The following is an 18,086-nucleotide window of genomic DNA, read 5'->3' as shown; positions in this document are numbered from 1 at the left end:
AAAAATTTCAATTAGGGTTAGAGACTCGTGCTAATAACGTGTTCTAAAACTAAAGAAACAGAATGATAAAGAAACAAGAGATATAGAGGAGAATAAAGAAAGTTATATTATTCATCTCATAAAGAGGTATATATAGTTACAAGCTGAAGTATCATCTAAGAATACAATCTCTTAATCATAGAAAAAATTACCATTCAATATATAGACATCTATTCTATATAATATTTATAACATTTTCTAACTTATATAGTTACATATAACACTATATCAATATATCCTCGACTCCTCCTATATCCCGGCCCATTTCTTTTTCCTCTTATTTCTTGAAATGCAAACCCGGCCCATTTATACATTTCGTAATCGCACTTCACACTCACCACCGCAAAACTATTCACTCTTCCGACGATCTCTCAGTCATTGATTCATATTTCCCCATAACACACACTGAAAACACACACACAAACATGGCGCCAAAGAAGAAACAACAACAAAATAAAAAATCATCATCTTCTTCATCAAAAAACAAACCACAGGCATCATCTTCAACCGGTCCAAAACTTCAAATTTCTGCGGAGAATGAAAATCGGCTGCGGCGGCTTTTACTTAACTCTGGCCGGTCCACCGTTGCTGCTCCGGTTCCGGAAGATTCTTCTAATCTTACCAAAGAACAAAAGGCGAAAAAATTGCATAATGTTTATGAAAAGTTATCTTGTGAAGGTTTTACTGATGATCATATCGAACGTGCTCTCTCTCATCTTAAGGTTTTTTATTTTTATTTTAATTTAATTACTTATTTAGAAAAGTTGGACTGATTGTATATGTTTTGTTGATAATTTTTATCTATAGATAAGATGTACTTCGACAAGTTGAAGTAGTAATGGCTAATGTCACATAGCATGATCAGAGAAATATTATAGTAGTACATTTGTCAAACATATAATACTTTTAGGCACCCGTTTTTAGGTTTATTTATCGTTACTCTAATGCTCTAATAGGGATGCGTCACGATCCCATTACTGTTAAAATCCACAATGTACCACTGGAATTTGCCAGAAATTGTCGTTCAAGTACTCGGGGGATAATCGGTAATCGGGTGTAGGTCAATCGATTTGAGGCTTTGAGCATAATCGGCCTTATTAATCGTTCAGATCAAATTGGTCAGCGACAGTCAAGATCGGTCAAACTGGATTAAATCAGTTAAAATTGGCTGAGCCTCTTTTTTTTTTTTTTGCAAAATCATTTAATCTATACAAAAGGGTTTAGGGTTGGCTGCTAATATTTATATGTTTGAAGTTTTATAATAAACTAGATAAATATAGGTTTGAAGTATTTAATGTTTTAAAGGATCATGTTTATGTTTCTAGACAATTATGTTGATGTTTTTAGTTTATTTCTATACATATAATATCAAAGTTGTTGCTTCCATAAAAAAAATCGATCCGAGTACTCCCCAAGGTCCCTGGCTGATCTGATTAGCGATTTTTGCGACCTTGGTGAAAGGGCCGTATTCTATAAAGCATATGTTATTACCAGCTTCTTTTTCTACCATGGTTTCTTCTTCAAGATAATATATCGTGGACAAAGCATGCGAAAATTAGAGTATTATGGTGACTGGTGAGCCTCTGGCTCATTTCTAGCGAGGCCATCTTGCATGCATTGGTATTTTGATGACTGGTGAGCCTCTGGCTCATTTCTATGAAAACGCCAGCTTGTAGAGTTACCCAAGTACATCTTAATGCACGAGTTCTCAAGGAAGTGAAGAAGCATGGTTGGTTACATAACCCAAGTACATATTAATGAACGAGTTCTCAAGGATTTGAAGCATGGTTGGTTACATATACCATTGAATTGATCACTTTCCTCTCTATTGGATTAGAACTAGGTTTCATATGTCATATCAGCTAACTTTAGAAAAGAAAATGTATTCCTTTCCACAAAACATATTCAAAGCAAAATTAATTTGTTTTGCATATTTGCCACTATTAAGCTAGTGTTATTTATTTATTACTTTTATAATTGCATTGTTTTATCACACATGCAGAGAGATGAACTCATTGAGATTTCGTTAGATAGATGTTATCGTATTGCCATTCATGCATAATGTGATTTACAGGCTAAGCTTATCCAGTCGTAACTTTTTTACATTGAATTGAAGTGAATGTCCTGCTGTATGATTTGCTCCAGTTTTTTCACTAGGTCATTTATTTGTCAAAAATGGGTGGCATTTTGCCAAATAACTAATTAAGTTACTTGCTTGGTCATTTCATTCTCAAAGTGGGAGACATTATAAAAAAACTAGTTCTAGTAGTGTGAACCTGAGTGCCCATTGACCCCTGAGATGGATTCACTTTGATTGAAAATTCAATCAAATTCTTACATGTAACTTTTGGGGCTTTTTGATAGATTAACTTTGTGCACCTCATATAATTGTTTATTATTCAGTTTTTTTAAGCGCCGCCTTTGTTTATTTACATAGTTTATGTTTCTCTGTGTTCCACGTCTGGTTCTTGTTTTAAGTTCATATAAGACGTAATGCAATTTGTATTTGACTGTTGACTGAAGCAAATAAAATCGAGAAGTTTAGCTTTGTGAATTTCTGATTGTGTACGTTTTGTCATTTTATCTTGTTCAATATATCAAAAGACTTCGCTCATTTTTCTTTTTTACTTGTTGCAAAGGAAAGGGCTACTTTTGAATCTGCCTTGGATTGGCTATGCTTGAGTTTGCCGCCAAATGAGCTCCCACTGAAGTTTCGCAGTAGCACTGCAATTCTTCCTGATGATGGTATGCAAAAAGGCATTTCTCATGTACTTGAATGTGGTTATGCTAAATTTTGTTCTACAGCTTAGATTTTCTCAGAGAAAGCAACTGCTATACCTTACAGTTCCATTTGACATAACAGGTGGTTCTGTCGGTGTCATATCAACTGCACGAGATGATTGGGCCCCTGCTCTACACTCAGCAGTTGCTACTGAAAATGAAAAGCCAGACATATCAATCAAGAGTATAGAGCAGCGAAAAGTTGATACTTTGGATACTTTCCAGCAGTCTCAAGCAGATTGGATCCGTCAGTATATGGAGCAACAAGAAGAGGTGCCGAATCAGAGTGCTTAAATTTTACCTTGTTTTGACACTTATGGCGTATTCTTCTATGTCATATTTATTTACTATAAATTTGTAATGGATAAATACAAACTAATGGGTTTGTTTTTTGTATTTGTTTGTAGGATGATTATGAATCTTGGGAAGATGCTGCGGTTGATCAGGTATGGTTGATGCTATGTATAGGTCGATGGGGTGATGGGTCTGCTAGGATGATGTGTTATTAGAAGTATAAGTTGGTCCTTGTTATGGAAATAAAGATATCTTTCTTAGTTTTCCAGTGCCCCCTTTCAGTAACAGTTACCCAGCCATTAGGTGCATCTTTTCATAGTGTTTTGATCTAATCCTATCAAATACCTTATTATAATGTTCAGCACATCATTTGAGAAGTCCAGAATATTATGTCTTGCAACCTATTAATTTTCCTTTGCATATGATCAACCCCAAATTGCAGAGTTTTAATCAGTTTATGGAAATTTATATAATTGTTTTCATTTGTGCAGTATTGATAACTAACAAGTATACATTTTAAAAATGTACTTCGTATTTATTACCATATTATTTAAGCAGCAACATAAATCTTTTTTGTACTGGTTTCCTTTTTTAGGAATGCGAGCCAAGAAACTATGAGATTATTCGCGAGGAATATCACAGTGCTCGGTTACAAGCTATAAATGCCAAAGAAAGAAAGGATAAGAAAGGCCAAGAACAATCTGGTCAATTAATTCGTAAACTTAAGCAAGAGATGGCTGCACTAGGTTAGCTTAAGCTTATGATCAATGTGTCGTTCCTTTTTTATACTGCACTATTTACATGTGTATATTTTCCATGCAGGTATATCGGTTGATACCTTGGCTGCAGAATTTGAGAGTCGCCATCGTGTTGTTGAGGAATCCCATAAAAAACACGTGGATGCTGCTTTACGTAAAGAAGATGCTTCTTTAGACTCTTTTGTTGAGAAATTGGACCCGGAAGATGATGGAACCTTTACAGATAATTACCCAGAAGATCTCTTAATGCAGGGTCTTGCGTTAAGTTTTCCTAGTCAAGATGGAACAGTTGTAAATGAGGACTCAGAAGAAATCGAGTTGGGTGATATGTTTCTGGAAGACTCATCATCTGGTGAAGTTTTGCATCCTCGGATTGTGGAACTGCAGAAGAAGGAGAAGATGAAAGAGTTAACTAGTGAAAAAAACTTGGAAAAGTTGGAGGGACTCTGGAAGAAGGTTATGCTTGTTTTAATATGAGCTTGTTGTAGTGCTAAAAGTATATTAGATGATTCTAAGTCCACTTGAGTTATGTGTATTGGGTGTTACGAAAGGTGACAATAATGGACCACCAGGGGGTGGGTTGGGTGATGCTTTATAAACAGGCACTGTCTTAATTATGAATACAAAAGTTGCAGTAGTTTATAGTAATCTGATCGATTGAATTAAGTGATTAGGAGGTTTTATGCGTTAAACATACTCTGCAAGCGACATTTGACCTTATTTTACCCGTATTATTGTTGGTCATCTTTCAAACCCTTTTGACCTCTAGTGTTCATGTTTGTCCCACTATACCTTTTCTTATTAGGTCATCAGCACCTTCATCACATTTTCACTGATATGACATTTTGTGAAGCATGGGTATGCCAACACAAAAGAGTTATCAGGCTATGGTTAGTACAAGTAAAGAAGAAGACATTTCTTCATTCATATTGTTCCATATATCTCGGTACAAATAGGAACTACTATTTAATTAGCAAAACAAAAGATATAGCTCATAGTCAAAGCACTTACAAATTTATGTATGTATTATTGATGGCTACATGATTTTTATGTATACACAAAGGCTATGATGGCTTTTTTTTTTCCTGGTCATTAGAGTTAAGAACACAACCTTTTTCTTATTAGGTCATCAGATCCTTGTCACATTTACTCTGATACATGACATTTTGTTGACACAGACTGAAAAATGTGTCCATATCTCCGATTATCTACATTAATTTATGCATGCATAAACTTGTGTTTACGAGAGTTAAAAACACAGCCTTTTCCTGTCTGTCATAGATTATTTATTCAAGTAGCGTTGGGTAAAATGCAATTGTAGTCTTAAGATTGTCTACATATATTCATTTTCGTATTGTCTACATATTATATATAGTTTCCGTCTTTCTTGATGCTGTCTACAAATATTAGGGGGACCCACTAAAGATTCCTAAGGCCATTCTTCACCAAGTTTGTCAAAGATCTGGATGGGAGGCACCAAAGTATATTAAAGTACAAGGCATAGGAGATGGGTGTAGTTATACTGTGAGTGTGATACGTAAATCTAGTGGGAGGGGTAAAAGCAGAAAAGCTGGAGGACTAACTACTGTTCAGCTACCTAGTCCTGGAGAAACATTTGAAACTGCTGAGGTATATTCCAAAGTTGCTTATCTGTTGATGAAATTAACGCTAGTATAATTTCCATTTGTTTATGTGGTTCAGGAAGATTTTTGTTTTCTGTTTACATTTCTGATAATGTTTCTGTTTTAGGATGCACAAAACAGAGTTGCTGCATTTGCTTTGTATCAACTCTTCCCTGACCTACCTGTTCATTTGATGATGACAGATCCATATGCTTCACTGGTTTTACAATGGCTGGAAGGTGAATTTCTGAGAACACAACCTAATCTATAAACTGATTCGTATGAATACTAAAAGAGTTGATTAAAACATTTGTTTTCATAAAATTCTGCTCTAGAATTGCTAATGGAAACTATGTAGGACCACCATCTATTTGTAATTAAATATGGTTTGTGTTTCGATGTACATTACTTTTCAAATCTTGTAGGAGACCTATCAGGAGATGTGAAAAACACGGAAGTAGATAGACGGGCAGGTTTTGTGGATTCGTTACTTGATGCCAATGTTATATCTGCGGATCTCCTGGATACTTCTATGCAGAATGATTATCAAACTACTCAGGCTCAAGAAGATACAAGTTCCAAGGATACTGGTATTAGTATGAATGTTGAAAGTATGTTTTTTTTTTTTTTGTTTTGTTTCTCCTAATTTGTTATACGATAGTCTGTTTATCTTTTTTTTTTTCTGCTTTAAAATGACCTACCATCCTACTCCTTCTCAATTACACAAATGCCTGGGGTGAACCCAGGACCCCCCCCCCCCCCCCCCCCCCCCCCCCACGCACACACACAATAATCCACTCCCACAAATATGGAGAGTGGGACTCGAATCAAAGTGGATTCCCCCAAGGTCAAAAACCCCATTGGTAGTCTGTTTATCTTTTTTTCAAAAACGACTTAACCGCCTTAGTAATAAAGCGATGGTTTATTTTGCAATCTTTTCTAGGAGTTGTTTATAAGATTTGTGTGCAGAAAGCATGAGATGCTGATATTTGTCTGAGAAACTTGAATTTGGTTAGATTTTAAATGGAAAAGTTAGCTTTTTAACCATTGTGCTTGTACTTTCAGTATAAATTCTAAAATGCAAAAGCAACACACCAGAGCACAATATAGTATGAGCGTTTTAGGCGAATTATAATGGGCTATTTCGAAACAAAACTTTTAGTGTGACGGTTAGAAATGCTCCGCATAACATGTGATGGCATATAAGCATGTACAATGATCAATGGAAAAGAAAAACTACAAGTAGAATGGCTATAAAATTTGCTTCAAGTGTAACTAATCACTGAATATTGTTTAAAAAGTGTGAAGTATAACATGTAAACCTTTCTCTTGATTTCTTTTGCAGGTACTGACTATCATAATCAGGTAGAGAGTACCTACTTAAAAAAGCAACAAGATAGTAAAAGAAAAATGAAGAAGTATGAGGTTAGCATATTTATTCTACCAACTTTTTTCTTTTATTGAAATTAAGTATGGAAATGTTAGAACTTCGCCAAAGGCACTCTTAAGATGCATATTAGTCTCTGGGCTTTGTGGATGATATATGTCGTTATTTCTGTAGGACATGTTAAAATCAAGAGCTGCTCTACCTATTGCTGAACTAAAAGGCGAAATTTTACATTTGTTAAATGATAATGATGTTCTAGTTGTCTGTGGAGAAACGGGTTGCGGAAAAACAACTCAGGTGAAAATTAATGCTTTACAGATTAGATTGTTGAAGCTATTAAACTAGGTTTGCCCTGATTTAGTGCCTTGTCCAGTATATGATTTGTATTTTTAATACGCCACATCGGTGCTCGAAATTTTTGTTTATTGTTTTGTGTAGGTGCCTCAGTTTATCTTGGATGACATGATTGAAGAGGGACATGGTGGGATTTGTAACATTGTGTGCACTCAACCAAGGAGGATAGCGGTCAGTCAACAAAAATTCTAATGTTATACATGGCCATGAAATAAAAAAATTGCAAGGCAATCGAAATTGTCTGGCATTGGGTATTGAGTATTATCGGTATTTCTAATATTCAACTTTAAATGAATTTGGGTGTATAAGGTACTTAGGAGTGACAGTGACCTTATTATATAATCATGGATGACTAAATATATGGACAGAGATTTGGCATTGCTATAAACTCTGTTTAAGTTATCTATTTAAATTTGAATATGATTGTGTACAGGCCATTTCTGTTGCTGAAAGAGTTGCTGACGAGCGTTGTGAGTCTTCACCAGGTTCTAATGATTCTTTGGTCGGTTATCAAGTACGTCTTGATAGTGCAAGGTGACTAAAATATTGTAATACCAGTAGATGGTTATTTTTATGATTGGATTTATGAAGTTTGGTTATAGAGTAGTTGTGCGTATCATAGGAGTTTTTTTATTATAATATATCGAGTTTTTTGATACTGTTTAGTAATTTTCAAATAAATTGATCGTTTTAAGGTTGCTGAGTACTTCATAATGAACGCACCTAATTTTAAGTATTTCTTGCTCAAATTTTACCAATGCTTATCATACTGATGTGTTTTACAACTGCTCTTTTTTCCCAGAACTGAGAGAACAAAACTTCTGTTTTGTACAACTGGCATTCTGTTGAGGATGATTGTGGTATGCTTATTCTTCTATGTAGAATGTTTGCTCTTTGACTCTATTTGGTAACAATCTATTGTTTGTTTTACATATATTATTCATATTATCTGTTGAAGTTAGAATCGTCATTTATTTAAGAATGTAATTATTTGTTTATTAATTTTGACTTCATCATATCATTAGAGAACTTATAAGATCAAGATCAAATAGCAGGGGGATCAAGGAGGTGTATCCCTGCTGGGTAGTTTCCATTCTTATCTTATACATTTTTAAATGCAGGGAAACAAAAGCTTTGCTGATATAACTCATGTTATTGTTGATGAAGTGCATGAGCGGTCTCTCTTGGTAAGTGAGTTTCAGACTTGTAATTCATCATTTCTTCATTGTTACACCAGTTCTCAGTTTTGATATAATTCTAGTTATTGATGGTATTAGTCCTTTTTTTATGCCATCTAATGTTTGGTGGTCAAATTTTAATAAACGAACCAAGCGAACGAGGCCTTGTTCGTGTTCCTCGTCTAACTTAACGAACGGTTAACCGAACAGAAAGCTGTGTTCATATTCGGTCATTAAGAATTTGGTTTGTTCATGCTCCTTTATTCGTGCTCATGAACGAACCGCCAATGAACGAACACAAACAAAATAACACAAACAAATAAATTTTCAAATGAACTTTCATAAGTTGTACAAATATGGAACATTTGACCAGACACCATGAATATCAGGCTACACTTAGTTTTTCTGGCGAAAAGTTTTTTCTCACAATTTTCACACATTTTCCACCTTCTTTTGGTAGAAACCGATCTTATAAACGAAGATTGGTATGCCTTAAATTCGGGAGCAATCAATTGAGACCTATAGATCAAAATTATGTCATGCCTTGAATTCATGTTTTCAACTTCTGCCATTATAATTTATGATGGATTACTCATTCTTGTTTTCTGTTGGCACTATATAATATTGCGGTGTGGCTTAAAACAGATGAGCTTGGTTGTAGGTCTAATTACTTATTGATGTCTTTCGTAACTTTCTGCATTGTGACAGGGTGATTTTCTGCTGATTATCTTGAAGAGTTTTATTCAAAAGCAATCTGCCCAAAACGCACAAAAGCTAAAAGTTATCCTTATGTATGTTTATATGAACAATGATAGTGGTTTCTCCATTGCTGATGTGATGTTTACATGTATGTTGGAACTTGCAAAATGTCATGAATTTTGTGTTGTTAATAATACGATGTTTTGTTCAGGTCTGCAACAGTTGATTCGCAACTGTTCTCACATTACTTTGGTGACTGCCCTGTTATTCATGCACAAGGCCGAACACATCCTGTGACAACCTATTTTCTTGAGGACATCCACGAAAAAACAGATTACCGGCTTGCTTCAGATTCCCCAGCTTCTTTGAGATCTGATGCGCCAAAACAGAAGGTGCCTCTCTCTCTCTCTCATGTTACACAAACACAAGTTGGTGACTAAGTGTATCAACCCGCCCTGGGTGATTGGTAAAAGAAATATGTTGTATCGGGGATAGTCTCAGTATTAACCCTCATCCTTGCACAAATGCTAATGATATTAAATAATACTTCTGGGGGCTTGTATCGTAAGACTCAAGTTGGGTTCAAAGTGGAATAGGTAGAAAAATTAGAGATGCTTTTGCTATATCCAAGCTTGTAAACAACGGTCGAAGGTTACTCGGCGGCCGACCACCTTTAAGGATAAATCTCATTTCGCGGAGATATATCAGCGTTATAACGGAGACTATAAATTATTAAAAAATTTCCTTTTTAAAAGATACTCGTATATATTAACAATATCTCTACTAAATAAGTCAATAACCATAAAAAACTAAAAAGGATAACATAAAATATCTATACTTATTTTTATATGAATTTTGTATTTATTTAATATTTACAGTTCTAATGTACCTACCAAAAAATGTTAATGATTTTATTTAGAACCAAGTCATCATTCTGTTTCATAAGATATTTGTATTGGTTTCAAAACCAAGGTTGGCCTAATAAACACAAAATCATTAGGTTAAATATATGTATTTATCTATTATCCATGGTCCTAGCCTTGTTAAGTTCGTTATTTGACCCTTATTGACTGCAACCTTTAAATCTACCCTACAAGATACATAACGTAACGGCAGACCAACTTTAAGCATTATGACGCCTTTATAACGGCCTTTAAAACCTTTATTTACAACACTGGCTATATCTGCCCTGTTGTGTGTCTCTTTCATTTATTTATGTAGGATCGTAAAGTTTCTTTCTGATTTTGTGAACATTAATACACATGGGTGTTATGTATCTCAATAAAATTGAAACCATTAAAAAAATTAATCTCTTGATATCTGACTCAGTTGTCTAAATTTTATTGCCTCTGACCTATCCTATGATGATGCCTTCTGCGATAGAACCACTTGCTATTTGCATATACCTGAGGTTTCCCATCTCATATTAGTTATTTGTGATGTTGCTCGATATTCATTTAAGCATTGTTATTTGTGATGATACCCATTGCCGTTTTTTTATAAGCGTATGTTTTAGATTTTGGTGGATTTCGTAAGTTTAGTGCTGTATTCTTGGTATTATCTGTATCATCGTATAACTTGATCGCGTCAGGGTGCCGCTGTTGACAACCACAGAGGCAAGAAGAATCTGGTCTTATCTGCATGGGGTGATGAATCCGTTCTGTCTGAAGGGTATACAAACCCCTATTATATTCCAGGAAACTATCAAACATACAGCGAGCAAACTCAGCAAAACCTGGTAAATGTTCTTACATTAAATTGTAAAAATTGTAATACATTTCAGGAATTTGCTCTTACAGTTTATATAACCTCTTAAACAGAAAAGGTTGAATGAAGATGTTATTGATTATGATCTTCTTGAAGACCTGATTTGTCACGTTGATGAAACTTATCCTGAGGGTGCAATATTGGTCTTTCTACCTGTAATTTCTTAATTAAGGATCTTCTATATTATATGCAATTTTATGATTTTTCTATTTGGTGTTTTATGTAAGTGGCTAAGGTAATTTTATTTTTCAATAGGGAGTTTCTGAAATTCACACATTGCTTGACAAGTTAGCTGCGTCGTACCAATTTCGTGGAGAAGCCTCTGAATGGCTTCTCCCATTGCATTCGTCTATTGCATCGTCTGAGCAGAAACAGGTGTTTCTGAGGCCTCCAGATGATATCCGTAAGGTAAATACTAAATTCACCTTAGTTGCTATTACTAGCTCATTAAACCTTTACTTAACAGAAAGGTATGATATATGATTTTGATGCTAGAAAGTTGAACAGAATTCACAAAGATGTGGTAAAGCGGGAATAAGCTTTTAGTGATAGTAGTTGGTTTCCCCTCGATTGTTCTGAAGATAATTAACTCTGGTTAAGTAAGTAAATAAAAAATAAGGACTTTTTATGCTCTGTAGTGCATCAAGGATACCAATATAAGATTACGTGTACAACATGTTGAGGTTAAATATCGAGAAAACTACTTGATTTCTCTTTGATGACCCTTCTGGAACGGTATTGGAGCATTTGGTGTAGAGGATGCTTTTTAAATCTTGGGTATAATTTCTAGCTTACCTTAAAATTTGGCAGAAGTGGCTTGTTGGGTATGTTGTTACAGCTTGCTGATGTTATTCTTCACCAATTTTTCCTAACATTGTTGTGATCATATGATTCTGTAAAATGTCTTTATATAGGTGATAATCGCCACAAATATCGCAGAGACTAGTATTACGATAGACGATGTAGTTTATGTCATTGATTGTGGCAAACATAAGGAGAATCGCTACAATCCGCGGAAGGTGTGCTCATTTCTCAACTATATTTTGTCAAAAAATGTTTGAATTGCTTGTAGATTCCATTTCCATTCTTGTTATGCTGTAAAATAAAAGCCACTTGTTGCTACTGTATCAACGTAATTATCAGAAAGCATCTTGCCTCCTAGCAATTACACTGTTGATTGAATATAAATAAGATCCCTATCAATACATTTTTTCAAATTTTAGACTAAAGAAAAAATGTATTTTAAACTGTCAAAAAATGTAGTTTATGTCATTATAAGTATTTTTTGTGATGTCACTAGAAACTGTCAAGCATGGTTGAAGATTGGATATCTCGAGCTAATGCAAGGCAGCGACGAGGAAGAGCTGGACGTGTAAAACCAGGAATCTGCTTTTGCATGTATACTCATCACCGATTTGAAAAGCTCATGCGCCCATTTCAGGTATCATTATCCTGATTATATGTAGGTATTGCTCTACTTCAAAGAGAAAAATATGTAGGTGTTGCTGATATGCTCTTTGTTGTCTTAAGCTTCCAGAGATGCTGCGGATGCCATTGGTAGAATTATGTTTACAAATCAAATTACTTTCTCTTGGTCGTATAATGCCATTTTTAGAGAAGGTAATTTAAATATATTTTAGAGGACTAAGTATAGCTTGCTGTAACATTGATTTTTTCCTGATATTCCTTTTTGTTCACTAATACATATTTTGTGGCTAATTATTCTCTAAGGCCCTTGAACCTCCAACAAAGGAGGCCATTACTTCAGCAATTTCATTGCTATACGAGGTATTATGCCTTTCAAAAAAAATTATGATGTCATACGATCTAATTTATATTAACCAGTGTCCTGCAACAACATGATTAAATATTTTTACTTTCAATTAAATAAAACATGTTAGTAACTGTTAGAATCTACTGTATGTATTGACTGATATATGGTTCAGGTTGGTGCAGTCGAAGGTGATGAAGTGTTGACACCTCTTGGGTATCATTTGGCAAAACTACCAGTTGATGTATTAGTTGGAAAGGTTTGCACCCAGTTTCTAATATTCTATATATATGTCATTCATATTTGCAGTATGTTTTTTTTTTAATGATAATGATACTTTGGTTGCGATGGTACAATTTGTCCCATGGACATGTATGGTGCAACTAAAGTACTCAATATGGTTTCTTTTTATCCCGGGTTTTGTGATGATGCTAATGTAGATATCAAGAAGAGCGTATTTGTAAGTTGTAAACAAGGTAAATTGGAGTTTATATTCTTAGGTGATGTGTAGTCTTTAGATAAAAGACATTAGCACAGACTAAAAGTATGAATTGAGTTCTCTTTGTAATGCCTCTCTTCTGCTCTAGAAACAAGAATAAAAATTTGAAAACCCAATATCACAACCTATATAATTCCAATGGGGAATCAAGTATTACAGTAAAACAAAGAAATTTCATATCTGTTAACCATAGCCTTTCCAAAATATTAGATATTGGAGTTTAAATATTAACTTTCTATCAGCATTTCAAATTTATAATGAATTTTCATAATCATTTCATCCGTGTCATGATTTCTTTTATATGACACTAGCTTTTGAATAAAACATTGTTATGGATCACATATGATAAGCCTGCGAGATTACACTATATTCACACATTATTAATTTGTGCTAACTCATTTGCTAGGTGATATTGTATGCATTTGTTTGTGATTTAATTCAGCAGCATTATTGAAACAATACTTTGTGTTTTGTATGTTTTTTTTCAATGCAGATGATGTTATATGGTGGAATATTTGGCTGCTTATCACCTATTCTCTCTATTTCAGCATTTCTGAGCTATAAATCTCCATTTATATACCCTAAGGATGAGGTCTTTCCTTTATTAATCAAAATTATCTTTATTCTCATGAAAAATATTTAAGATGTGCTATAGTATATATTTTTTATTTTAATTTCAGAGACATGCTGTTGAGAGAGCAAAATTCGCTCTATTAACTGATAATGTTGGCGGTGCAAATGATGTGGATAATTGGGATCGACAGTCTGACCATTTGATTATGATGATTGCATATAAGAAATGGGACAAAATTTTGCATGAGGTTAGTTTATATCGGATTTAGGCCATGTGTTAAGCAATTATCTCAATTCCTTTGGATTCAGAAACCATACATTATGCTTTTGTAAAGTCACCTACTTATTAAGGAACTCTATTATTGCAGAATGGAGCTAATGCTGCAGAACGTTTCTGCAAATCATATTTTTTAAGCAGCTCTGTTATGTACATGATAAGGTTTGCCATCTTTTTGATAAGAATGCACTTTGTATTGTATCTTTAACTCGCCTTGATGTTTTTGTCATATAAATTATACATATATAATTTATCATATGCTTCAAATTTTTAGACTTTAAGAGTAATTTGCATCATAATTAAAGCAGTCAACCTATAAATTTTACTGTAAGTAGTTAAGTACTTGAAATCACCCAACCTTTGTCCTGGTGCTTCAGAACAATAGACACATGAGTTAGCTCCTTGAATTGCATCAGGTTTGATCCTTTTTATATTGAGTTAGCTGCAATGTTCTCATCATTCTTTTAACCTATAAACCATCATGATAGGGACATGCGGGTACAATTTGGAACATTGCTGGCAGATATTGGACTCATTGACCTTCCAAAAAATTATCAGGTCACTTCACCTGTCCTTTGACATAAGTTTATATCAAGTGTAAATGCTGATATGAGAGAGTGAAAGGCTTAATTGACCAGCTTATCCACAAATTTTACGTGTGCTAGTAAAGTAACAAATAATCCATGGCACTTGTAGTAAAGTTTTCAAACTTATTGATGAAATTTTTGAGCTACAACTGATATATTATGGGAAATCAGAACCTTGAAGATGGTTTATGGTAATTATCGATTGATAGGACAAGGATAATAAGATTTTATGTTAAACAGGTAGCATTCCTCATATTGGAGCATATGTGGCAAATAAGACCTGCTTTCTAGAAATCAAGTCTGTTTGAACCATGTGTAGAGTTTGATGGACATGAGACCATTGTAGTGGTTCTGAATCAAATCACACTGCCTTTAAGCAACCTGCTGATCCATTTCTTTCACATTTATCCATGGAGAAAATGGCTTTTTGATATGTTCATTGGTTGTTGAGTGGACTTAGATAACATGAAACCATTAAAGCTATAACTGCATTGTTGAGAACAGAATCCTAATGACAGAACAAAGATTATTAAACATCTTTTTAAGTTAATAAGAGAATTTTTATTATCGTATAAGTAAATACAACATGATTCTGCTAATAAGTCTCAACTTGCATAGTGCATTAACTATACATCAAAGTAATTTGTATTGTCACATTAATTAATAGAAGGAAAAAATTATATTTGGTTGAATTCTTGTGTTTGTACTCATTGAATTTTTATTGGACTCAAGTAAATATGAATCTCTTGCCTCTTAAGGGGTCTTAACAGTTTATCTTTTCTAATCGTCAGAGTGGGGGTAAATGGAAAGAGAAACTTGATAGTTGGTTTTCAGATACTACACAAGCATTCAATGTTTATTCAAATCATTCCTCAGTTGTGAAGGTATGCGTCATACTTATCATCCATGGTTTAAAGACATATATTCCCGAAAGTCCTCTACTTTCTTGTATACAGTATCAGTAATTAGTTGACCCAATATGTTTTCGGGATGGGAAAACCTGTTTACTAAGCTATTGCATCATTTCTGTGACTTCAAGAATTCTAATTAGTCACTTGTGAATAAAAAGCAAATTACTTTCTGGCAAAATGCATATCGTTTTTATTACTTGTATACCCGAGATTCTACATATAGCGCTAGTTAACAATATTTTGTGACATGGTGCTTGATAAATGCATCTCAATATTTTTTAAGCTGATACTTTTGGATCCAAAATATACTTATGCAGGCATTGCTTTGTGCTGGTTTATATCCCAACGTCGCTGCGACTCAACAAAGTGTTTCAGAGAAAGCTCTAAATAGCCTTAGACAGTCTGCAGGTCCTGCAATGGATGGCTCTAATGTGTGGTTTGATGGAAGAAGGATAGTCCACATTCACCCTTCTTCTGTCAATAGCATCTCTAAAACTTTTCAGCACCCATTTCTTGTTTTCCTTGAGAAGGTGCTAATTTGATTGTTCATTTTAATTACTAGTTTTTATATTATTATAAGTAGGTGAACGAGTTACATGTTTGGGGTTGATTTGATTTCAAAGTCTATTTTTATGTTATCTCATGTTATGTAAATATTTCTAGGTTGAGACATCGAAGGTGTTTCTCCGGGATACAACCATCACTTCTCCCTACTCTATTTTGTTGTTCGGTGGTTCCATGAACATTCAACATCAGGTTTCTTTCTTGTTTTGCTTTGGAAAAACGTTTTAAGAATTTTCAAGTCACCACATAACTGGTTATCAGCTTTGCTTAGGAATTAGAATGTGAAAGGTTCTAGCTTTTTGTCTATGTAAAAACTCATGAAACACCAAGCTAGATGTAAAGATATGGACTCTGGTAAAACTTAGTTAGGGTTCTTCAAATGTAAAGATTTCTTGCAAGTGCCTACTTATTTATAAAGTGGAATTTTTCGTAAGTACCAGATTTAAACTTAAGTTGCTAGTATATAACTTGTTAGTCTTGGGGGGTTCTATTTTGCAGACTGGTCTTGTAACAATAGATGGTTGGTTGAAAATGGCTGCACCAGCTCAAACTGCTGTCCTCTTCAAGGAACTTCGACTAACTCTTCATTCAATTCTGGAGGAACTGATTAGGAAGCCACAGGTATGCTGAATTGCTGTGAATACTTCATGCTTTTATCAAGTAATTCCTGCGCAAACTAGTTGAACATTGTCTATGAGTTGAGCTCGGATTGATTGGAACTCAACATGGTTTTCTTATGTAGCTTTTCATGACCTATGTATGGTAAGTATGTGTATATTGTCATGATTTGGCATATATATTCTGGTCGAGCCTGAATTGAGATTTTTTTGGGACATACCGTAACGAATAAAAAACAGCCAACCCTAACGAGTTTCGTGTTGTCAATTTTGGGCTAGATGGTTCTTGTGCCCCCTATGGTTAATTGCAACCAAAAACCTTGTGAAAAAAGTGTTTATGTTTTGATCAAATCATCATATTTTTATTACTCCCTTTAAAAGTCTTTTATGTTTGTTTTATTGTTTTTATTTGTTTCTTCATGCTTTATATCCATCTGTCCAACTTTTTTTTTTTTTTTGCCTTTTTCCGTTTTCTACTTCCTCATGAATCACGTACCATATTCAAATAACTTTACACAAATCTTCAGATTCTGCCATCTTTTTTCTCATTAAGCTTTTTGATTTGGTATTATGCAGACTGCAAACATTGCTGAAAATAATGTCATCCAGTCGATTGTACATTTGCTACTAGAAGAGGATAAACCTAAAAGGTGATATGCTATAAAATCATTGGAATGCTTTTCTACAATTCACAGTCCTCAGATAGTGTGTTGGAAGATACTTTGTTATGGTTTCATGTTAACAGCTTTTTGGAGAAAAGGGTTCTGCATCATCTGCATTACAACAAATTACTGACCACAAAGTTTACTGTAAGTTCTCATCAGGTTATTACTTATTAAATTAATGAGCCAAAATTTTTTTTAGATTATGTATGTAGGCAAATATAAATATAGTTCCAATTGTTCGAAATTTGAATTTACATTTTGATAATGATAAGTTACAGAAATTCTATGAACTCATTCAATCTTGTATCAATTTCAATGGACTGGGTGATTGTATTTCGAGTTCGTTTTGTTTCTGATAGGAAAGTCACCAATGCTTGAATAGGTTTTGTCCCAACCAAGTTTACCATTGATGCTTGTTTGGTCGATATGGACAATATGATGATATATGTGAATGTGGCATGTCTCCAACAATGAGCAAGTCCACTGTCCACAGACCTTGGCTTGAAGAGTTTCATATTTAGATTGTATGGGCGTTGTCATTTGGTGTTGATATGGATATGATTTATGTTTGTTGATTGAATCCCATATGTCCATCAAGTCCGAAGCAGTGTTTTATAACGGCCAGTCTGATCGGTCGAACGCGGCTGGATCGAATTTTTTAGAATTTCTGGTTCAATAGCCACCTAATAGGGCCGCTTGCCGTTGAATCAGACCGGAACCAAAACCTTATCAAACCGGTATTT

The 18,086-nt window shown here is 34.3% G+C and overlaps 1 protein-coding gene across 1 annotated transcript; it reads left to right on the top strand.

The window, feature by feature from the left end:
- Nucleotides 1-342: 342 nt before the first annotated feature.
- On the top strand, nt 343-17,637 carry LOC122600209 (DExH-box ATP-dependent RNA helicase DExH7, chloroplastic). Its single transcript, XM_043772887.1, has 34 exons — nt 343-761; nt 2,679-2,784; nt 2,903-3,093; nt 3,228-3,266; nt 3,710-3,860; nt 3,937-4,328; nt 5,283-5,501; nt 5,622-5,733; nt 5,920-6,105; nt 6,840-6,919; nt 7,056-7,178; nt 7,320-7,406; nt 7,669-7,769; nt 8,038-8,095; nt 8,357-8,422; nt 9,122-9,204; nt 9,324-9,504; nt 10,704-10,850; nt 10,933-11,034; nt 11,135-11,287; nt 11,794-11,898; nt 12,180-12,320; nt 12,410-12,499; nt 12,611-12,667; nt 12,826-12,909; nt 13,643-13,741; nt 13,830-13,970; nt 14,091-14,161; nt 14,488-14,557; nt 15,378-15,470; nt 15,815-16,027; nt 16,161-16,253; nt 16,560-16,682; nt 17,255-17,637. Exons 1-34 carry the CDS (start codon nt 465-467, stop codon nt 17,330-17,332), a joined length of 4,332 nt encoding a protein of 1,443 aa, XP_043628822.1. The 5' UTR covers nt 343-464; the 3' UTR covers nt 17,333-17,637.
- Nucleotides 17,638-18,086: the final 449 nt, after the last annotated feature.

This window comes from Erigeron canadensis, chromosome 5 (genome assembly GCF_010389155.1).
Source record: "Erigeron canadensis isolate Cc75 chromosome 5, C_canadensis_v1, whole genome shotgun sequence".
Classification (NCBI taxonomy): Eukaryota; Viridiplantae; Streptophyta; class Magnoliopsida; order Asterales; family Asteraceae; genus Erigeron; species Erigeron canadensis.
This window is presented reverse-complemented; position numbering and strand designations above follow the sequence as displayed.

Coding starts and splice junctions, on each gene's coding strand:
- LOC122600209 (XM_043772887.1), top strand. CDS start 465: ATGGCGCCAAAGAAGAAACAACAACAAAATAAAAAATCATCATCTTCT. Junction 762..2,678: donor GTGCTCTCTCTCATCTTAAG/GTTTTTTATTTT, acceptor CTTGTTGCAAAG/GAAAGGGCTACTTTTGAATC. Junction 3,267..3,709: donor AAGATGCTGCGGTTGATCAG/GTATGGTTGATG, acceptor TTCCTTTTTTAG/GAATGCGAGCCAAGAAACTA.